This window comes from Mesoplodon densirostris, chromosome 15 (genome assembly GCF_025265405.1).
Source record: "Mesoplodon densirostris isolate mMesDen1 chromosome 15, mMesDen1 primary haplotype, whole genome shotgun sequence".
Taxonomy (NCBI): Eukaryota; Metazoa; Chordata; class Mammalia; order Artiodactyla; family Ziphiidae; genus Mesoplodon; species Mesoplodon densirostris.
The window spans coordinates 22,344,209-22,367,847 of record NC_082675.1 but is presented as its reverse complement, the minus strand read 5'-3'; the positions used below and the strand labels follow the sequence as shown (position 1 = coordinate 22,367,847).

General features: G+C 43.6%; 1 protein-coding gene across 6 annotated transcripts in view; it reads right to left on the bottom strand.

Annotated features, from left to right (window-relative positions):
• Window positions 1-1,306: 1,306 nt before the first annotated feature.
• Window positions 1,307-23,639, bottom strand: part of HSCB (HscB mitochondrial iron-sulfur cluster cochaperone) — a 32,852-nt gene continuing 10,519 nt past the window's right edge. For 5 of the 6 annotated variants that reach the window (XM_060119024.1, XM_060119026.1, XM_060119028.1 and 2 more), the window contains one exon: window positions 19,409-19,523. In XM_060119024.1, the coding sequence (XP_059975007.1) occupies window positions 19,432-19,523 (92 nt within the window). In that variant the 3' untranslated portion in view covers window positions 19,409-19,431. Of the gene's footprint in view, window positions 1,451-19,408; window positions 19,524-23,639 lie in introns of those variants that run through there. The other variant, XM_060119025.1, reaches the window with a different exon arrangement.

The window sequence follows — 23,639 nt, the reverse complement described above, 5'->3', positions numbered from 1 at the left end:
CGTGAGCTATGGCCGCTGAGCCTGCGCGTCCAGAGCCTGTGCTCCGCAACGGGAGAGGCCACAACAGTGAGAGGCCCACGTACTGCAAAAAACAAACAAACAAACAAACAAAAACTAACACAGGTTCTTAGTAAAAAATTAGTTGAAGTGGTGATAAAAGGTTAGAGAAGCAAATAAAAATCACCTTAATAACATCCCATTAGAAGCATGATTGTTATGAATATCCTTCCAGTCTTTTTTCTTATTTGTGTGTATGTGCACACTCATGTACCTGTGTGCTAGTGTCCAATACACACATAAGAGCTCTGCACTATCGCAACTAGACCACAGATACTCATATGACTCTATATAAAGACAGCAAAACCAAACTTAGAGAGGGTAATTTGTCTACATAATTAATAGTCGTTAGTTACTAGGGCTTAGCAAGAAACAACCTCGTCAGGATGTTAATACAAAAATATTAGGCTTCATCCCCTCTGGAAGAAAAGACACCAAACCAAAATGTTGATGGCAATACCAGAACTTACACTTTCTGGGTATAAGCTTTTATTCTTTTCCAATGAATATGTACTATTTATTAGGCCATAAAGGATAAATGTTTTTGAAATAAACAATTGATGAGGTACAATGGACTGAAACTTTGTGTCCCCCCAAATTCATGTGTTGAAATCCTGACCCCCAATGTGGTAGTATTAGGATAGTATTAGGCCTCTGGGAGGTGATTAGGTCATGAGGGTGGAGCCCTCACAAATGCCCTTATAAAGAGACCCTACGAAGCTCCCCTGCCCCTTCTACCATGTGAGGACACAGCAGAAAGATGGCCATCTATGAACTAGGAATGTGTTGTCACCAGACACTGAATCTGCTGGCGCCTCCATCTCAGACTTCCCAGCCTCCAGAACTGTGAGCATAAATTTCTGTTGTTTATATAACACCCAGTCTATGATATTTGTTATATCAGCCTGGATGGACTAGGACATGAGGTTAAAAACAAGAGGCTGAAGAAGCAAACACCAGCAGCAGCATGCATTTATTGAACACTTACTATGTACCAGGCACTGTGCTGAGGGCACTATTTCATGTTGGCTCCACAACAACTCTGTACTACGGTGTTAATATCACCACTTTGCAGAATTAGAGGCTAAGATTCAGTGAGGTGAAGGACCAATCTCAAGGTCTCACAGTTAGTAATGATGGTTCTGGAAAGATTTGACTGATTCCAAAACCAGGAATATCATTACCGCTTTCCACAAGCAAATAGAAACTTTTTTTTTTCCTGCTGAGGATCCTCAAATGCATATTCGAGGAAAGATCCTTGCATTAGTCAGGGTTCTGCAGAGAAACAGAAACTACAGGATATACAGGGATGTATATATAAGAGGAGACCTATTACAGGAATCGACTTACTTGGTTATGGAAGCCAGGAAGTCCCACCATCTGCCATCTGCAACTAGAAAACCAGAAAGCCAGTGATGTAATTGAGCCTGAGTCTGAAGGCTTGCCAATCAGGCGGTTGATGGTGTAAGTCTCTGAGTGCGAAAGCCTGAGTACCAGGAGGACCGACATTCAAGGGCGGCAGATGGATGTCTCAGCTCCAGCAGACAGAGAGAGCCAATTTGCCCTTCCTCCTCCTCTTTCTTCTATTAGAGCCCCCAGTGGATTGGCGGGTGCCCACTCACATCGAAGGGCCACCTGCAATACTCAGTTCCCCAATTCAATTTCTAATCTCTTCCAGAAACATCCTCAGAAGCACACCCAGAAATGATGTTTTACCAGCTATTGGTGCATCCCTTAGGCTAATCAAGTTAATACATAAAATTAACCATCGCAATTCCTAAGGAATTAATGCTCCTGCTTAAAAAAGGAGAACGACCTTGGCTGTCAAGGACAGAGTGAAAACTGTACGTTCAGGTGTTGCCAATGACATTCCAAATAGAGGAGCTCTTTCTCAAAAGCAGCATTTGTTCTCAGATCATAAAAGAATTGGCGTATTATGGCTACAGGCATGGAAAAAAATGTGTGCATATGAGGATAAAAAAGGATGTAATATGTAAATAGGAAATACTGTGTTAGGGCACGGGAATTTTTCATGATTATTTTAAAGCAAATCCCAGAATTGTATTTTATCTGTAAATGCTTTAACATTTATCTCTAACAAATATTTAAAACAAAACAAAACCACAATGCTTTTATCACACCTAAACAGAATTAATAATAATTCTTTAAAATCATCTTATCTGTATTCACATTTTTCCAAGTGTCCCCACATGTCTTTTTTCTGTTGGTTTGATGGCATCACAGTTCAACCTCGTATTAGGTTTGCCTGTCTCTTTTTTTTCTTTTAATTCTTTTTTTCATTTCTAATATCCTACTCGTCTTTTTAAAAAATTATTTATTTATTTATTTATTTATTTAATTTTTTTGGCTGAGTTGGGTCTTCCTTGCTGTGTGTGGGCCTTCTCTAGTTGTGGCAAGCGGGGGCTACTCTCTGTTGCGCTGTGCAGGCTTCTCATTGCGGTGGCTTCTCAGTGCAGAGCATGGGCTCTAGGCATGCAGGTTTCAGTAGTTATGGCACACAGGCTCAGTAGTTGTGGCTCGCAGGCTCTAGAGCACAGCCTCAGTAGTTGTGGCACACAGGCTCAGTAGTTGTGGCTTGCAGGCTCTAGAGCGCAGCCTCAGTAGTTGTGGCACACAGGTTTAGTTGCTCTGTGGCATGTGGGATCTTCCCGGACCAGGGCTTGAACCCATGTCCCCTGCATTGGCAGGCGGATCCTTAACCACTGTGCCACCAGGGAAGCCCTTGCCTGTCTCTTGAGTCTCTGTTAGTCTAGACCTCCCATCTGCTTTTTCCCTTTTTCATCATTTGTTGACTAATGGGTCATCTGGTCATTGGCATTGTCCTGGTGAGCACTGATGGCGGTGATGAGGTATCTTCACATGGCTTCTCGGGTTGACATCAACAAGGGAGCCTGGAGCAGAAGAGGAAGGAAAGGGCAGATACTCCCACCTGCTGGGTAAGCACAGTCCCAGTGGATGGCAGCTTCCTCATGCAGGCAATTAGGATTTTGCAGAAGAACTGGGATATCAGTATCGCCATGACTCCAGAGGCTCTGTTTTTCTCTTCCCTACTGGAGCCTCCTAGCTGGTCTCCCTGCTCCACTCTTGCCCTCCAGCCCGTGAGCCACAGAGATATTTGTCCACCATGCAATCTTGATGTGCTCCTCCCCTGCTCTAAACCCTCTATGACTCTCTATTACTCTTAAGGGGGTCCAACCTCCTTACCAGACTCCACATTCCTTCAGGTTCCCTCCCCTTCCCACCTCCTGAGCTTTATCTCTATCCCCACCTGATGCCTGCATCCAGCAGTTTGGATTTTCTTCAATTTTCTATTGACTTCCTCTTGCTTCTTCTCTCTCACCTCCAAACTTTTGCATACATTTTTCCTTCTCCCTGGTGACAGCTTCCTTCTTTTGCATCCAAACCGACCTATCCAGGATATCAGATGTTTGTGATGCTTTCGGAGGCATAAGAGGGGAGGTACTATAGATTGCAGGCAATGACAAGTGGGCCTACTTGAAGCTCTTGGAGCACTCTGGAGAATGTATTCTGCCAGGGGTAGGCTTGAAAATAGGAAATGAAGGATTTTCACACGGCTCTTTGGGGTTAGCATCAATGAGAATGCCCAGGACCTTGGTTGGTTTCCTTGGTGCCCATGACTCAGGCAGAATAAATGGGCAATTGGTCTGGGCTATGAAGCAACAGCCTTGTTTCCACATTGTCCCGAGGAACAATGGAGGAGCTCCCATACTCATTCTTAGCTATTCATTATGTGTTGTTCTCACAGCTCTGATATGTATTTAAAAAATAAAACTGAATTTATTTATAAAGTTTTATCTAGAGATATTTTCCCATGCATTACACTGTGATGTGACCTACAATTTTCTTTCTATTATTTCTCCACAGACTGTGTGATGGAATGTTTGTGTTGGCATTGGTCCACCCCAGGGCGGGTATGTTCCTCCCTAACCACAATACACACTCCTGGGTGGCAAGGAGATTCAATTAAAGGCAACTCTTACAAGTGCTTCAGCTGTCTTTCACTTTTCTGAACTCTAGAATTTCTGCTCATTAACATTATCAATGTTGAAATCAGTTTTTCATTGATAAGATGAGTGGTGTTTAAGACATGGACTAATTGGAATTACTTTGGGGGTGTCTTCATCCTGGCATTAATAAGGTATAAAAATCTAGTGAGCCCTTCACCCTCTTGTACTCAAGATAGCATTCTTGGTTTGATTCTTAACTAGTCCTGTGCTCCATACTAGTGGGGAGGGTTCTTGGTCATACCCTGCCACTGGAATACTTTTTCATTTGCCTCAGATGAACCTTTTGTGTAATGAATTTTGGAGAAACAAAGAGGAACAGAGCTGGGACTTGGAGATTCTAGAATAAGTCTTATCACTATTTTGTGCCTGCTTGCTAAATGTCCTTACTGAAGGAAGAATTTTTTGTGAAACTTGCTTTCATTAAAACCTAGTAGAGGGCTTCCCTGGTGGCGCAGTATGGGAAACAAGGGTTCAAGCCCTGGTCTGGGAAGATCCCACATGCCGTAGAGCAACTAAGCCCGTGTACCACAACTACTGAGCCTGTGCTCTAGAGCCTGCGAGCCACAACTACTGAAGCCCTCGCACCACAACTACCGAAGCCTGCGTGCCCTAGAGCCTGTGCTCCTCAACAAGAGAAGCCCCACTTGCTTCAACAAGAGAAGCCCCACTCGCTGCAACAAGAGAAGCCCCACTCGCTGCATCTAGAGAAAGCCCACACGTAGCAATGAAGACCCAACACAGCCAAAAATAATAAATAAATAAAATAAATAAATTTATTTTAAAAACCTAGTAGAAAAAGAAAACAAAAACCAAAAACCCTAGTAGAACCAAAGGGTGAAAAAGAAATCCCAGGGGAAACTGGGAAATGCTTTGAGATGAATGAAAACAAAAATACAATATACCAAGACTTATGGGATTCAGTAAAAGCAATGCCTAGAGGGAAATTTAGCTATAAACACTTCCACCTTAAGAAACTAGAAAAAGGAAGAGTAAACTAAATACAAAGCAAGCAGAAGGGAGGAAATAATAAAGACTAGAGCAGAAATAAAGAAATAAAGAGTAGAAAAAAATAGAGAGAAATCAAGGAAACTAAAAGTTGATTCTTTGAAAAGACGAACACAACTGACAAACTGACAAACCTTTAGCTAGATGGATCAAGACACAGAAAGCAAAGACTCAAATTACTAAAATTTGAGGGAATTATAAGGGAAAATCATAAACAAATGTATGCCAACAAATTAGATAATTTATATGAAATGGATAAATTCATAGAAAGACAAATTAAAACTGATTTGAGAAGAAATAGAAATTTTGAATAGACCTATAATAAGAGACTGAATTAGTAATTAACAATCTTCCTACAAAGAAAAGACCAGGTCCACATGGCTTCACCAGTGAAATCTACTGAATATTTAAAGAAAAATTAACAGCAATCCTTTACAAACTCTTCCAGCAAATAGAAGAGGAGGGAAAATTTCCCAATCCATTATAAGAGGCCAGTGTTACCTTGATGCCTAAATCAAATACTAACTAAAGAATGTCACTCACCAGCTTTATAAGGATTAGGTCATTAGCCACTGCAATAGCTGACTTTCAACACACTCTGAAAGGAGTTCTGGGCAGAGATCAGGAATGGGGCACTCTGCTCTGGGAAATCTGGCAGGTGTGCAGGTAGATAGATTTTTTTATTTTATTTTATTTTATTTTGACTGAGTTGGGTCTTCATTGCTGCATGCGGGCTTTTCTCTGGTTGCAGCGAGCGGGGGCTACTCTTTGTTGTGGTGTGCAGGATGTTTACTGCAGTGGCTTCTCTTGTTGCAGAGCATGGGCTCTAGGCACGCAGGCTCAGTAATTGTGGCTCTTGGGCTGTAGAGCACAAGCTCAGTAGTTGTGGCACACAGGCTTTGTTGGTCCACGGCATGTGGGATCTTCCCACACCAGGGCTCGAACCCGTGTCCCCTGCAGTGGCTGGTGGATTCTTAACCACTGCGCCACCAGGGAAGTCCCTGTTTGTAGATTTTTTGATGATGGCTATTCTGACTGGTGTGAGGTGATACCTCATTGTAGTTTTGATTTGCATTTCTCTAATAATTAGTGATGTTGAGCATCTTTTCATGTGCCTCTTGGCCATCTGTATGTCTTGTTTGGAGAAACGTTTATTTAGGTCTTCAGCATAGTTAATATTTTGATCTTGTTCCTTTCATTAATTTCTTAAGTGCAACCATCTTCACATAATTGAGATCATATTGTCTGCACAGGTTTGTATTTTGGTTTGTTTCTTTTTTTCTAAATTTATTTATTTATTTTTGGCTGTGTTGGATCTTCGTTGCTGTTCACAGGCTTTCTCTAGTTGTGGTGAGCGGGGGCTACTCTTTGTTGTGGTGCACAGGCTTCTCACTGCAGTGGCTTCTCTTGTTGCAGAGCTGGGCTCTAGGCGCATGGGCTTCAGCAGTTGTGGTATGCGGGCTCAGTAGTTGTGGTGCCCAGTAGTTGCTCCACGGCACGTGGGATCTTCCTGGACCAGGGCTCAAATCCGTGTCCCCTGTATTAGCAGGCAGATTTTATTTTTAATTAATTAACTAATTAATTAATTAATTAATTTTTGGCTGCATTAGGTCTTTGTTGCTGCGTGGGCTTTCTCTAGTTGTGGTAAGCAGGGGCTTCTCATTGCATCATTGCGGTTCACGGGCTTATTGCAGTGGCTTCTCTTGTTGTGGAGCACTGGCTCTAGGCACGTGGGCTTCAGCAGTTGGGGCTCACGGGCTTTAGAGCACAGGCTCAGAACTTGTGGTGCATGGGCTTAGTTGCTCCATAGCATGTGGGATCTTCCTGGACCAGGGATTGAACCCGTGTCCCCTGCCTTGGCAGGGGGATTCTTAACCACTGTGGCAGGCAGATTCTTAACCACTACGCCACCAGGGAAGTCCCTTTTGGTTTTTTCTTAGTATAACTTTAAATTGCCAAGGAAAAGCCTGAGTACATTTTTGCATTATTCATTCATTCTCTCAATCAAAATATACATGTATAAATATGTATGTTTATAACTCTATGTATATATGTGAACACACATATATATATAGTGATACATTTGTATTTAAGGTACTATGTTGGCTGCTTCTTGGAAAGTTTATTGTCTTTCACGGCACAAAAGTTAACTATAATATAAAGCAGACTATGAAGAATGTCCATGTTCTCTTGTAATTCAGACAAGGAACCTCTCTGGATTATCTAAATGTTGTCTCACAAAGTTTCTTTGTTTGTAGATTCCTCTCTTTGGTCCTAAGACTATTGGCCAGAGAAGTCCCGATGGACTAGTGCTGAGCAAAGCTGAATTTGTTGAGAAAGTTCGTCAGAGTAATCAGGCCTGTCATGATGGAGATTTCCACACAGCTGTTGTTCTGTACAGTGAAGCCCTAGCTGTTGACCCTCAGAACTGCATCTTATACAGCAATAGATCTGCAGCCTATATGAAAATCCAGCAGTATGACAAGGCACTGGACGACGCAATCAAAGCCCGACTTCTCAATCCCAAATGGCCAAAGGTAGAAATTTCATTTACTTTCACAGAATCTTTTGTGCTGATTTCTTATTTTAATGTAAACTTTATTGACTGAGTGCAGTTATTAATTTTTTAATAGTCTGTACTTCAGCAAGATGTGGAATGGCTTCACTGAGCTGGTACACTAGTGAATAGCTTCTTTTTTTATGCTTTGGAAATATACTTTCCATATCTAAGTTTAATTCTTTTCCTGTATGTTTTGAGATATAAATTTTTTTTTCACTGTTTATTTTTTATTTTTCTTTATTTTTTTATTTTTATTTTTTGCGGTACGTGGGCCTCTCACTGTTGTGGCCTCTCCCATAGCAGAGCATAGGCCCTGGATGCACAGGCTCAGCAGCCATGGCTCACAGGCTAAGCCACTCCATGGCATGTGGGATCTTCCCGGACCAGGGCATGAACCCGTGTCCCCTGCATCGGCAGGTGGACTCTCAACCACTGCTCCACCAGGGAAGTCCCACTCAGTTTATTGATAGGATGCGTTCTAGTTATTTCTATAGGTTTTGGACATCTCTTTTTTGCACAGATGTTTTAGATGGAGTATTATGATCAGCCACATACAATTACTTAACATAGTTCCAACCCTGTTATAAATTTTGACTATTCAGATAATATAGAAAAATACTTAGGACTTCCCTGGTGGCGCAGTGGTTAAGAATCCACCTGCCAGTGCAGGTGACATGGGTTTGAGCACTGGTCCAGGAAGATCCCACATGCTGCGGAGCAACTAAGCCCGTGCACCACAACTACTGAGCCTGAGCTCTAGAGCATGAGAGCCACAGCTATGGAACCCATGTGCCACAATGAGTGAAGCCCATGCACCTAGAGCCTGTGCTCCGCAACAGAGAAACCACCACAATGAGAAGCTTGCACACTGCAACGAAGAGTAGCCCCCACTTGCCGTAACTAGAGAAAGCTCACGTGCAGTAACAAAGACCCAATGCAGCCAAAAGTTAATTAATTAATTAATTAATTAAAAAAAGAAGAATTTGGTCTTTGTCTCTGGTTCCTGGAGGGAGATTCTAAACCCTTGGAATTTCTTGAGTGATAGGTGTGTGTGTTATTCATGAGCTCCTCAGATCACTACTGAGTTTATGCTAATGAATGAGGTGACTCCAGATGGGGGCTGGTCACCAAACAGACTACCCACGTGATTAGAGGACTGTGGCTTTGAGCCAGCCCAGTCCCCAGGGAGAGGAGGGAGACTGAAGATTGAATCCAACCACAGGGCCAATGACTCAATCAATAATATTTGCACAATAAAACCCCAATAAAAACTCTGGACACCAAAGCTCATTGGAGCGTTCTGATTGGTGAACACATTGATATACTGGGAGGGTGAAACACTCTGAATCCATGGGGAGAGGGCATGGAAACTCTGCACTCAGGACCCTACCATACCTTGTACTATGTGTCACTTCATTTGTATCCTTTACAATGCAACTGTCATCATAAACATAACTTTTTCCTCAGTTCTGTGAATCATTCTAGTGAATTATTGAACCTAAGAGGTGTCACGGGAACCTCCCGAATTTGTAGCTGGTCTGTCATAAGTATAGGTGACCTGAGGACCCCACGTGATGCTGGCATGTGAAATAAGGGAAATCTTGTTTGACCTAATCCTGTGCCCTGAAACTTGTGGAGTCTGATGCTAACTGTAGGTGGTTAGTGTCAGAATTACACTGCAGTATTGCACTGGTGTCAGAATAGCAAGGGACCCAGAAAGCCAAATGATCTTAAAAAAGAAGAACAAAGTTGGTGCATTCAACCTCTCTTCTGCAGTGAGAAAAACACACAGAGCTCTGAGCTGCTGCCCAGGCATTTTACAATGTGATAACCTTGCTCACATCCAGAGTCTGAACATCTAGATAAGGACTTGAGTTTAGCATCCCCACTGTTAAGTTCCCAATTTGCTTTCCCCAGGGCACCTCTTAAAGTAACTACTTGAGACTTAAGCCTGTAAAAAGTTAGTCACCTCTGCCCCAACTACCTAATAAGTAATAGGTGCTTACTACCCTGCTCTCTGTCTCCTGCTTACTCCTGACCTGGGATGGAGGACTGCCCTTCCCCCAGCTCACTGTAAACCACCTCTCTTTCTGGGATCTATAAGTAAAAATTCTTGTGACTTTACTTCCTTTGTGTGGGTATATTGAAACTTTGCCTTTAATCAAAATCACCCCGTGGGTTTCACTTCCCCAAAGTGGGAGCTCGGATGCTGAGGGAACTACCTGGGGATCCCAAGTGGGTGGTTTGTGCCCCCTTATTCAGCAGGTCATAATCTGCATATTCTTAATTCAATACACCGGCTCCAGCTTCTCAACATACTTTCCAATTTCAAAACAGTGGGGGACTGGTATAAGGATAGACATATGGATCTATAGAATAGAATTCAGAATGCAGAAATGTACTACATTTATGATCAGTTAATTTTCAACAAGGGTGCCAAGACAATTCAATGTTGGGGGGATGGACTGTTCAACAATGATTTGGGGACAATTGGATAGTCACTTGCAAGAGCAAGGTTGGACCCCTGCTTCACATCATACATAAAAATTAACTCAAAATGGAGGAGAACATTTAGAAGTAAATATTTGTGACCTTGGGTTAGGAAATGGCTTCTTAGATATGACACCAAAAGGATAAGAAAAGATTTATAAGTTGGGCTTCATCAAAATTTTTAAAAAATGTGGTTCAAAGGATATCATCAAGAAAGTGAAAAGACGGTTCATAAAATGGGAGAAAATATTTGCAAGTCATATATCCAATAAGGGACTTGTACCCAGAACACATAAAAAAAATTCTTACAACTCAGCAATAAAAAGACAACCCAGGAACTTCCCTGGTAGTCCAGCAGTTAAGAATCCACCTTAAAATGCAGGGGACGCAAGTGACCCCTGGTCGGGGAACTAACATGCCACGGGGCAACTAAGCCCGCGCACCACAACTAGAGAGAAGCCTGTGCACCACAACGAAGAGCCTGTGTGTCACAATTAAGACCTGACGCAGCCAATAAATAAATAAATAAATAAATAAATAAATAAATAAATAAATAATAAAAAGATAACCCAGTTTTAAAATGGGCAAAGGATGTGAATTGACATTCCTTCAAAAAAGATTTACAAATGGCTAGTAAGTACATGAAAATGTATTCAACAACATTAGTCAGAAATGCAAATCAAGACAACGAGATACCACTTTATACCTACCAGGATGGCTAAAATTAAAAAGACAGACAATAACAAGAGTTTACAAGAGTGTGGAGAAATTGGAACCTTCATACACTGCTGGTGAGATTGTAAATGGTACAACCACTTTGGAAAACAGTTTGGCAGTTCCTCAACAGATTAAACACAGGGTTACCATATAAAATTCTACTCCTAGGCATATGCCCAAGAAAAGTAAAAAATATATGCCCACACAGAAACGTGTACATTTATGCTAAGTGAAAGAAGTCAGTCACAAATGACCATTTATCCATTATGTGAAATGTCCAGACTAGGCAAATCTACAGATTATTATGTGCCTAGGGCAGGCGGTAGGGAGGGGAAGGGGAGGTGGGTTGGGAAAGGTACAAACTCCTTTTTGAGATGACAAAAATGTTTCAGAATTAGATCCTGGACTTCCCTGGTGGCACAGTGGTTAAGAATCCGCCTGCCAATGCAGGGGACATGGGTTCGAGCCCTGGTCTGGGAAGATCCCACATGCCGAGGAGCAACTAAGCCCATGCGCCACAACTACTGAGCCTGCACTCTAGAGCCCGTGAGCCACAACTACTCAGCCCACATGCCACAACTACTGAAGCCCTCACACCCAGAGCCCATGCTCCACAGCAAGAGAAGCCACTGCAATGAGAAGCCAGCGCACCGCAGCGAAGAGTAGCCCCCGCCTGCCGCAACTAGAGAAAGCCCACGCATAGCAACGAAGACCCAGTGTGGGCAAAAATAAATAAATAAAAAAAAAGAAAATTAGATCCTGGTGATGGTTGCACAGCTCTGTAAACAGGCTTAAAGCCATTGAATTGTACACTTTGCATGGGTGAGCTTCAGGGTATATATATCTCAATGCAACTTTTTTTTTTTTTTTTTTTTAGCGGTACGCGGGCCTCTCACTGTTGGGGCCTCTCCCGTTGTGGAGCACAGGTTCCGGACGCGCAGGCCCAGCGGCCATGGCTCACGGGCCCAGCCGCTCCGTGGCATGTGGGATCTTCCCGGACCGGGGCACAAACCCATGTCCCCTGCATTGGCAGGCGGACTCTCAACCACTGCGCCACCAGGGAAGCCCTCAATGCAACTTTTTAAAAAAACAAATCCAGGGCCTCCCTGGTGGCGCAAGTGGTTGAGAGTCCGCCTGCCGATGCAGGGGATACGGGTTCGTGCCCCGGTCCGGGAGGATCCCATATGCCGCGGAGCGGCTGAGCCTGCGCGTCCGGAGCCTGCGCGTCCGGAGCCTGTGCTCCGCAACGGGGGAGGCCACAACAGTGAGAGGCCCGCATACCGCAAAAAAAAAAAAAAAAAAAAAAACAAACAAACCCAGTAGAAAGGTAGTGGGGGAGTAGCCAACCTCACCTATCTCATAGTCTTGGTGGTTTCTGACACTTACTGAAAGGAACCCTATATTTATGCATGAGCGAGTTGGCTTAGGTCAGTGTGTGTTACAAACTACCTTGCTTGTTACTGGTATGTTCTAATATATATATGTATACCTAATATATACCAAATTTCCTAGGGAATTTGGTAACTCTTGTGACTAAGAGATCCATAGGTGTTATAGTGAGGTTTCCTCTCCTCTGAGAATTTGAAATTAAGGAAGCCAGACAAAATAGAAAATATTATCATAGGGATGAAAGCAAACATTATAAAAACAGCACAGAGGGAAATGATGGCTCCTCAGCCAACACTTGCAATATAATTGGTGGTCAGGACCACATTTTCCTTCTTTCTTTTTTTTTCATTGTGGTAAAATATATATAATATAAAATTTACCATTTTGACCCTTTTTAAGTGTACAATTTTAAGTGCATAATTCAGTGGCATTAAGCACATTCGTGTTGTGCAACCATCACCACCATCCACCTTCAGAACTTTTTCATCTCCCAAACCTACACTGTGTACCAGCTGCCCATTTTCTGAAGTTAGTGACCTGAGTTTGATTTTCCCCCAAACTACTACTATGTGAACTTGGAAGAGCTACTCTGCTCTTCAAAGCCTTAGTTTCTCCATCCATGAAATGGGGATGATAGTTCTTGCCTGAAAGGGCCCATTTGAGGATTCAGTGAGAAGCGCAGTGTAACGTGCTTATTAAATGCCCACCCACCAGATCTGTGTCTCCTGCCCAGACAGTCTTCCTCAGCTGCAAGCCATCCTCCAGGTGCCTATCGAACATCTACAGGAAGTTCCAAGGTCACAAATACAACCTGCCAAAGTGGAGCTCAGTGCTCCCCCACCGCAAGCTGCAGCCCCTCTTCCTGGGTCAAGGCCTCTCCATCCCCCCAGTGCTCACACCAGATACTTGAGTCCCCTTAACTCAGCCCTCATCAGAGCCCTATTAGCTGCCAAGTCCTAATGGTCCCATCTCCTAGAATGCTGTTGAATCTGTCCCCTTACTGTCCCCTTACCATAATGCTGCCTTCGTTAAGGAACCATCAGCTCTCAACTCTACCGAAGTCCCCAGATGGGTCTCCTTTACTCCAATGTCTACACTGCTTCTCCTGATCTGGCTGCCTCCTTCTCAACAGCATCTCTACCCCTTCACACTCCCACCCTCACCCTGTTGCAGTAAGATTCTTCTTTACTTGCATGCATGCCATTTCTCCTGCTAACCTACTTGAAAATGCAAATGCCTCTAATCCTTCAAGATCTAGCTCACTGGTCAAGGTTAGGGACCCCTCCTCTCTGCCCCCATCTCATTCTATGCTTCCAACTAATATTTGCTGAGTGTACTGCCAGGCCTTGTGCTGAGCACTCTGTGTGCATTATTTTATATTCTCTTCCCTCCCAATGTCATATCTGTACTTCGTCATGATTGAGGTTGGTGCTATGGTTATCCTTGTCTTACAGATGAGAAAAATGAAACCTAGAGAACTTAACTGCTCAAGGTCATACAGTGAGAGGAACTACCAGATACAAAAACCAATTCTGTCTGATTCTCTGAAATCTGCAGTATCACAAATATAATTTGTAACCTAACTTCTTCCTTCCTTGGTTCACTGGGTGAACTGTCTCATTTTTTACCCTACTGCTCTCATATCACTTCCTCTGCAGCCCTTTCTCACCTCTCTCCTTTCCCCAGCTGACTTAGCTCTTTCTTGCTTGGTGTTTCCATGGGCAGCCCCAGGGAAATTTCCTGTTAAAATCCCAGTTCCAGCTTCTCTTGAAACAATCCAGAGATTGTCAACACATCTGAATCTCGCCATGGCAGCAATTACCAGGGTTGAGTAGCATCTCCCGCCTCTTCCCCAGCTTTGAGATGGGGGCGTGTGCTCGCAATTCTTCAAAGACCTCACCCCTCTCTGATAGCAGCCACTTCCGCCACCATCACCTGTGTGTGTTTCCTCCCTGGAGCCCTCACCCCTCTGAACTCTGCTGAGTCTCTCTTGCCTCCCAACAGTGATTCCTAGAAAGGAAAAGATGGTGTCTTCTCTTTATTTTTTCATCTGGCCACATCTGATATATCCAACATGTTATCAAAAGTGACAGGACCAAAGGAATTCTTTGTCAAAGCAAAGCTTTCGGTCTGAGTCTGCTGCAGCTATTTGTCACTTGCTGCTGAACACACTATGTGGCATGACTGCTTTGTCCACTCAGCAGCATCTTTCTCTTTGCCTGGTGGAGGCCACGGAGACAGGAAAAAGCCCTTTTGCAACGGAGGTGCTTTCCTCTCCGATTACAGATTGTTATATAATTCCCTCAACTGTGACAGGACCGCCCCTTGACTTCTGTGCAGAAAAGAGTTAACCCAGCAGCCCCAAGATTGCACATCCTTATAAAGTCCTGCTTACAAGGTTGGCCCTTGGCTGGTGTCTGGGAACTTGGATTTGGAGAGGGTTTCCCTATTTCCAGAACTGATAAGAGTGGCTCACTCTGCCTAAATTGTTTGTACAAACAATGTAATTTATGCTGAATACCTGTTTTCTTTCTTGGAGTCTGGAATTTTGGCACATGCTAGACAAAGAGTGCTTATGTGACCAGCACCAAAGAAAAACTCTGGGTACTGAGTTTCTAACGAGCTTCCCTTGCAGACAGCATTTTCACACGTGTTGTCACAACTTGTTGCTGGGGAATTAAGTGTGTTCTCTGTGATTCCACTAGGGAAAGGAGCCTTGGAAGATTGTGCCTGGTTTCCGTCAGACTTCACCCCATGTGCCTTTTCTCTTTGTTGATTTAACTTTGTATCCTGTTGCTGTAATAAATCATAGCCATGAGTAGGACTATGTACCGAGTCCTGTGGGTTCTCCCCTTGAGTCGTTGAAATTGGGGGTGGTCTTGGGGACACCTGACAGTCTCTCTCTGCTTGTCTAGATGCCACTTCCCCTCTTCCCTGAAGACTTCTTCCCTGGTTACCACACCTGGGAGTGATCTTTCCCTGTGCCCAGTGAAGATGTGCAAACTTTGGAAACAGAGACTTGGATCAAATCCTGCTTTGGCTTGGCATGGATCAGGCCCTGGTAAATGGCCCCTCTTGTAAAGATTGTTTAGTCCCCTTGGCTGGTACTTAATCTTGGCCGGTTCAGCCTCCCTAAGAGCAGAGGCTTTGCAGACAAGGCCTGGGTTTGAACCCCTGCTCTTGACTCTCTTACCTTCTGGGAGCTTGCTTCTTCATCTGTAAAATGAAGAATTGGGTTTACTTTGGTGGAATTGGGTTTACTTTGATGGAATCATGCAAAGTACTGCCCATAGTGCCTGGCACAGTTAGTGCACAGCAAATGGGAACTTTTATCATTGTTTTGGTTATTGGTGTAAAAGTCTTCTCCCCAAATAGACAGGGAGCATCTCACTGTTCTGTGTTACTCTCTCAGGTTAGAGCATTCTTTTACACAAAGTAGGTCCTTGAAACTTTGTTGAAAGGAGAATATTTACTCTGCAGTGAAAGGCATGACTTTGTTGCCAAAATAAAAACAAAAGAAGTCATTACCATTTAAAAAATCACATTTGAGTGCTTATGTGCCATGCACAGGGCTAAACAATTTGCATAATTTATTCCATTTAATCTTCACAATGACCCTGTGAGTGTGTTACTATTATTATTATCACCATTTTAAAGATGAGGAAATGAAGCTTAGCACAATCATGGACTTACAGCAGATTAGTGGCAGAGCTGTAATTCAAAACCAAGTGTAGGGGCTTCCCTGGTGGTGCAGTGGTTAAGAATCCGCCTGCCAATGCAGGGGACACAGGTTTGAGCCCTGGTCCAGAAATATCCCACATGCCACGAAGCAACTAAGCCTGTGCACACAACCACGGAGTCTGCATGCCACAACTACTGAAGCCCACACACCTAGAGCCCGTGCTCCGCAACAAGAGAAGCCACCGCAATGAGAAGCCTGTGCACTGCAACGAAGAGTAGCCCCCGCTCACTGCAACCAGAGAAAAGCCCGTGTGCAGCAATGAAGACCCAACGCAGCCAAAAATAAAATAAATTAAATAAACAAACAAATAAACAAAAAAGCCCAGGTGTATTAGTCTGCTCAGGCTGCCGTAACAAAATACCACAGATTGGGTGTCTTAAACAACAGAAATTAATTTTCTCACAGTCTGGAGGCTGGAAGTCCAAGATCAAGGTGCTGTCAGGGTCAGTTTCACTACCTGTTGAGGAGTCTCTTCCTGGTTTGTAGATGGTAGGTGTCTCCCTGGCTTTCTCAAAGGGCCTTTCCCTGGTGCATGAGTGTGGGAAGACTGAGCAAGGGTGTCTTTTCTTATAAGGACACTAATCTATAAAACCAGGGCTTCATGTTTACCACCTCATTTATCCTTAATTACTTCCCTAGAGGCACCATCTCCAAATACAGCCACACTGGAGGTTAGGGATTCAACATATGGATTTTGGGGGGGACACATTCAGTCCATAACACCAGGCCTATCTGACACTGGAGCAGTCACAAATTAGTCAAAACTTCCGACTTGTTCTGATGCCATATTAAGAACGATGTGGGGTTAGGAGGTGGGTGCTTAATTTCCTTCACTCAGTCAGAAACTTTAATCCAAATAGGGCTGCTAACCTTTCAGAGGTCTAGAAGCATCCCTCCCATAGGGCTTTGTCAGGGAATACTTGAAAGGGTTCCTGGATCTAGAAGTCCAGCTAAACTTGGAGTTTAGATTAAAAGGGAAAGAATTTGGAAGAGAGGGGAAAAATAAGTAATTCCACTGCCTCAGAAGCCATGTCTCAGAAATAAAGTCTTTTTTTTTTTTTTTTTGTGGTACGCGGGCCTCTCACTGCTGTGGCCTCTCCCGTTGCGGAGCACAGGCTCCGGACGTGCAGGCTCAGCGGCCTTGGCTCATGGGCCTAGCCGCTCCGTGGCATGTGGGATCTTCCCGGACCGGGGCATGAACCCGTGTCCCCTGCATCGGCAGGCGGACTCTCAACCACTTGCGCCACCAGGGAAGCCCAGAAATAAAGTCTTTTTAATTTATTCCCCCAGTCAGAAATGTTTGCTCAGGATTTCCTTGGCGGTCCAGTGGTTAAGACTCCGTGCTTCCAATGCAGGGGGCATGGGTTTGATCCCTGGTCTAGCAACTAAGATCCCACATGCTGTGCTGTGCAGCCAAAAAAAAAAGAAAAATAAAAGAAATGGTTTGCTGGTAGGTCCAGTGGCCTTTCAGCTGATGGCAACAGGTAAGGGAAAGTTTCTTTGAACTTCCTCCAAAGAAGTTGTTTGAAGCAAATTTGTTTATCTGATTTCTTTTTGTGGTTAGATTGTTTCGGTTTTGATCTTTGTTCCGAAGGATGGAAGATTGTCCACAGGCATATTTCAAACACTACTTTCATTTTCTCCTTCTTTTCAGAAGCACCCAAACTAATCAGGACATTTGCTTGCTTTGTAATTATTTACTTAAAGGACTCCGTGTGTGTGTGTGTGTGTGTGTGTTCAGACAAGTTAACTCCCTCTTCTTGTAAATTGTGAGGGGGCTGGAGATTGTACTGATATTCCCCAGTACCATTAAGCCAGACAGCTGCTGTGGTTCATCTGCCTTCAGAAGATCCATAAATCCTGAAATGTTAACTGAGTATAACTGGATCAGGATTCACAAGATATAAATTCTTAGACAATGACAAGGGAGGATGCAAAGCTCTAGGAGTAGTATTTAAACCTTGGTTCAGAACCCTGAATTTTTTCACTTATAAACAAGCAATTTTCTCTAAGAATTTGAAGGCTGTTTCTCAGAATTTTTAATCCGAATTTTCTATTTTAATCTTCCTTGATCCAGAGACTTAAAAAAATTTTTTTTTCTTCTGGAAATGAATCAAGAACTTAAACTGAATTTCTGAAGATCCAAAAAGGGAAGGGAAGCTGCTTCCGGTGACAGGAGAGCAGCTGTTCAGAGATAAATTAAAAATGCTCCACTCCACCAAGGTGGAGCTGAACATGTGGTGTTTAATACCAGACTAATTCATTTTTTAAAAAAAGTTACTAACTTTTTAAAACTAACTTTTATTTTTGGCTGCATTGGGTCTTAGTTGCAGGCACGCGGAAACTTTCGTTGCGGCACGTGGGCTTAGTTGCCCCGTGGCTTGTGGGATCTTAGTTCCCTGACCAGGGATCGAACCCGTGTCCCCTGCATTGGTGGGCAGATTCTTAACCAATGGACCACCAGGGAAGTTCCCAGTCTAATTCTTGATAATATTATCTATATTTCATGTAGATAAAATGCATTTATGTATTTAAGTGTAGACCAAAGAGACCCTTAGGCAGCTTTGCACGGTTGCCAAACAGAATTCCTTGAAGGACACACTAACAAGACTATCTATTTGTGAACATCATGCCATTGGAAGGAAGATGTGGTTCTACAGCAGAGGGTGGCAAACCCATGTCAAATCTAGCCTACTGCCTGCTTAGTAAATAACGTGCTACAAGGGCAGAGTTTATTTGCAACAGAGGCGGTATGGCCCACAGAGTCTAAAATATTTACTACTGGCCCTTTGCAGAAAAACTCCCCTCCCCTCGAGGGCCTCAAGTTGGCCTTATTTCCAACTCCTCATCCACAGGCCTAGATGAGGAATGTGGTATATCAAGTATCCCATGAAGAACCTATCACTCAAACCCTGGCTGGGCTGTGCTTCTGCTGACATGACAAGCTTTGCAGTCCACTAATGCTTGAGCCACATGTTTAATTAAGATGGTCAAAGCGGGCTTCCCTGGTGGCGCAGTGGTTAAGAATCTGCCTGCCAATGCAAGGGACACGGGTTCAAGCCCTGGCCCGGGAAGATCCCGCATGCTGCAGAGCAACTAAGCCTGTGTGCCACAACTACTGAGCCTGAGCTCTAGAGCCCGCAAGCCACAACTACTGAGCCTGCGTGCCTAGAGCCCATGCTCCGCAACAAGAGAAGCCACGACAATGAGAAGCTCACGCACCGCCAACGAAGAGTAGACCCTGCTCACCGCAACTAGAGAAAAGCCTGCACACAGCAACGAAGACCCAACACAGCCAAAAAAAAAGAAAGAAAGAAAAGAAAGATGGTCAAAGCGGTTGAAACACCTCTACTCTGAATCAGCAGAGTCCAGAAAAGAAATAGGTAAGACCTTTATTTTTAAAACTTTAAAATTAGCAACAATTAGAGGGGAATCTTCTTTAACTTAATCTTTTCTTCAACGTTTGAAAAGTATCTCATCTTTGTTAAAAGTTCCTTGGCTTTTTCAAAATCATCTGAAATAAAGAGAGACATTAATGCGAGGCTTCATTTCAAGCAAGAATAAAATCACTCTATTATCCAAGGCAGCTGGATCAAAGCTAAGCCCCGGGCTCTGGAAGGCTGATCAATTACTCAGTAGATTTGAGAAAGAGAAAACATCTGGATTGTTCAGGGGATAAAGGGTTTAACCAAAGGGAGCAAAAGCATGCTTCTTCACAGGATTCAGAGTTTAAATGAGAAGCTGCTCTTCTTCTTCAGGACAATACTCAATAACTAAGTTGTGTTTTAAGAGTTTTCCCCTGTCATACACGGTGGTCTAACCCTGACGAGGATGTGGAAGCACCTGGTGCTTCCTCTGTGCCAGGTGCTGCGATACAGAGCTGCCCCCAGGAGGCTCACAGGTTCTGGAGAGATGCCCTTAGACCCGTGGTTCTTGACTGTAGGTGATTTCTCGCCTGTGGGGATGTTTGGCAATGTCTGGAGACGGTTTTGGTTGTCCCCCTGGGGAGGTGGCACTGACATCTAGTGGGCAGAGGCCAGAGGTGCTGCCAAACAGTCTACAGTGTACAGGACAGCCCCCCACGACAAAGAATTATCTGGCTCCAAATGTTGGTAGTGCCAAGGTTGAGAAACCCTGACTCAGATTTATGTGTAATAAAATAATACACCGTTATATTCATATATGGTTAAAACTACCAAGAAAAGCAAGGGAATGGTTAGTACAAAAATTCAGGAGAATAGTTGCTACCATGGAAGGGGAATGCAATTACAAAGGGCCTACCAGGGGCTTGAAGGCAGTGGTCATGTTTTATTTCTTTATTATTTTTTTGTATTTATAAATGTTTTTTTAATTATGATAAAATATACATGACATAAATTTACCATTGTGACCTTTTTTTTTTTTTTTTTTCCGTTACGCAGGCCTCTCACTGTTGTGGCCTCTCCCCTTGCAGAGCGCAGGCTCCGGACGCACAGGCTCAGCGGCCATGGCTCACGGGCCCAGCCGCTCCGCAGTATGTGGGATCTTCCTGGACCGGGGCACGAACTCGTGTCCCCTGCATCGGCAGGCGGACTCTCAACCACTGTGCCACCAGGGAAGCCCACATTGTGACCATTTTTAAGTGAAGAACTCAGTGGCATTAAGTACATTCACAAAACTGAAACTCTACATATGAAACAATAAACTTGCTATTCCCCACTCCCCTTTGTCCCTGGCAACCACCATTCTACTTTCTGTCTCTATGAATTTGACTGCCCTAGGGACCTCATGTAAGTGAAATCATACAGTGTTTATCTTTTTGTGACTAGCTTACTTCACTTAGCATAATATCCTCAAGGTTCATCCATGTTGTAGCATGCATCAGAATTTCCTTCATTTTAAAGGCTGTATAATATTCCCTTGTATGGATAGACCATTTTGTTTATCCATTCATCAGTTGATGGACAGTTAGGTTGCTTTCACCTGTTAGCTATTATGAAAAATTCTATGAACGTTGGTGCTGACAAAAATTATCTCCTTCACCAAACTCTAGCCAGGCTCCCCTGAGCCCTCTTCTTGACTAGCCCTCCACCTTGGCCTATAGGGACTTGAACAAACAATAACATAGTTACTTACAGCTCAAAGGCGGCATCCCTAGGATGACCCCAGCCCCACCTTAAAATGCCTGCCTGAGAACACAGGGCTGCCGAAAGAATTTATCACAGTTTACACCCGAAGCTAGGGCCCCTGTCTCCCAGGGTCTGTGGGAGGGTAGGAACCTAACTTCAAGAAGTGCCCGTTAGCAAACCCAGATGGGTTTCACATGGTCCAACTCCTGCTTCCCACTTTTTGTACATTTTCACTTCCTTGGCCCTGTGCGCCACTCCCACCCCCCACCGCCCCACTCCTTCATTCTCCCTTTAAAATGCCCAGTCACACATCGAAGCTGAGTTCAGTTCATGCTGGACTATTCCCCTATGCAATGGTTATTACTGATTAGAACCTATCCTTAGCACTTTAACTAACGTCTGGCTTTGTTTATCTTTGACAGTAATCTAGTGCCGTGACTTGGATCTAGACTGGAAACACCGTCAGGCCCTCAGACACGACAGCTGGACTTTTCAGTGAACATAGAGACCTTGGTCTCCTCTCCGGCCCACCTGCTCGTTTGGGAACCAGGGGTGAGTCTGACTCCTGCTCAAATTCTGCAGACACAGCTCTGTTGAAGCACGGTGAGGACAGATTTGGATTCTCATGATTCTGAGTATCCTCTCAGAAAGATAGAGTCCCAGCCTTCTTTTGAAAGGTAGCTCCAGGCTGGAATTCTTTCTGGCTCCTTGTTTTTTTTTTTTTTTTTTTTTGTGGTATGCGGGCCTCTCACTGTCCTGGCCTCTCCTGTTGCAGAGCACAGGCTCCGGACGTGCAGGCTCAGTGGCCATGGCTCACAAGCCCAGCCGCTCCGCGGCATGTGGGATCTTCCCAGACCGGGACACGAACCTGTGTCCCCTGCATCGGCAGGTGGACTCTCAACCACTGCACCACCAGGGAAGCCCCGGCTCCTCGTTTTAAGTAGGGATTTACTCCCGGGCTGGACATTTTCTTTTTCCTGGCTCCTTGAGAGGCCTCTACGCTCTATTTGACCCTGCTCCTCCCATGGGAACTTGTCAGTCCTCTGAAACCTCCTTCTTGAACTTCTACTGACTGTGTGTCACCATGGTGCTTGGTCTACCTCTTTTCTTGTTGCTGTGACTTTATAGGCAGATCTTGTTTTATCACGCTTTGCAGATACTGCGTTTTTTACAAATTGAAGGTTTGTGGCAACCCTGCGTCAAGCAAGTCTATGTATAACATTTTCCCAACAGCATTTGCTCACTTCGTGTCCCTGTGTCAGACTTTGGTAATTCTCCCAATTTTTCAAACTTTTTCATTATTATTATATTTGTTCTGGTGATCTGTGATCAGTGATCTTTGATGTTGCCATGGCTAAAAGATTATGGCTCACTGAAGGTTCAGAGGATGGTTAGCAATTTTTAGCAATAAAGTATTTTTTAATTAATTGGTTTTATTAGACATAATGCTACTGCATACTTAATAGACTACAATTAGTGTAAACATAACTTTGACATGCAGGGAAATAAAAAAAAATTCATGTGACTTGTTTTACTGCAATATTTACTTTCTTGTGGTGGTCTGGAATCAAACCCGCAGTATCTCCATGATCTACCTGTACTTAGGAAAAATTGGAACTTCTCTGGCTTCTTTGGGAAACTTAAGATTCCCCACACTGACTCCTTTAAGACCTCTCGCCTCCTCCTCCCTCCTCTCACCACCTTCCATATTCCCTTCCGCTCCCTCGCATCCTTTGATATGCCCCCCTTCGAGCCCCTACCTCCTCAGTCCCTCTGTCCATCCTACCAGACCTTTCCCTTCCCACTCCCGCCCCCTAACTCCCTACAAGCACTGGACTTTTGGGCTTCCTGTACCCATTAGGGGCTTGCAAGGACTCAGGTACCTCCAAAAGCAACCACCTGAAGCTGAAAAGAAAAAAAAAGCTAACTGGAAACAGATATTTAGTCCACAGACTCCATAAGATTATATATCAGGGCAAAAAAACCCCACCCCAAAACAAAAAAACAAACAACCAAACCAAAAAAACCTTAAAAAAACCTCTACAACTCACATTGAGCAGGCAACCTTTAAAACATGCTCCATCTGCCAGAAACTCAATTCAGATAAGTATATAAAATAGAGCAAAAATGAGAACTACCCATATAAACTAGAGTTTAAATTTTTTTCTTTAATTTCCCAGTTTTACTGAGATATAATTGACATAAAGTCATATTAGTTTTAGGTGTATAACATGATTTGATATATGTACATATTGCAAAATGATTACCACAAAAAGTTTAGTTAACATCCACCACCTCACATAAAGTGAGTTTTATATTATCTTATTTGTGCCTGACTTACGGCAGAATTTTTTAACGAAAACTGTAAGATCTATTTGCATCTGTCTGTATATTTATGTATCTATACATATACATAAACATATATTTCCCTACCTTCAGATGGTATTATGAAATTAATTTATAAAATCCTTTGAAGGAACTGTATCCTAATTTGCTTAGAGAGAAATTAGTACTTACATAAA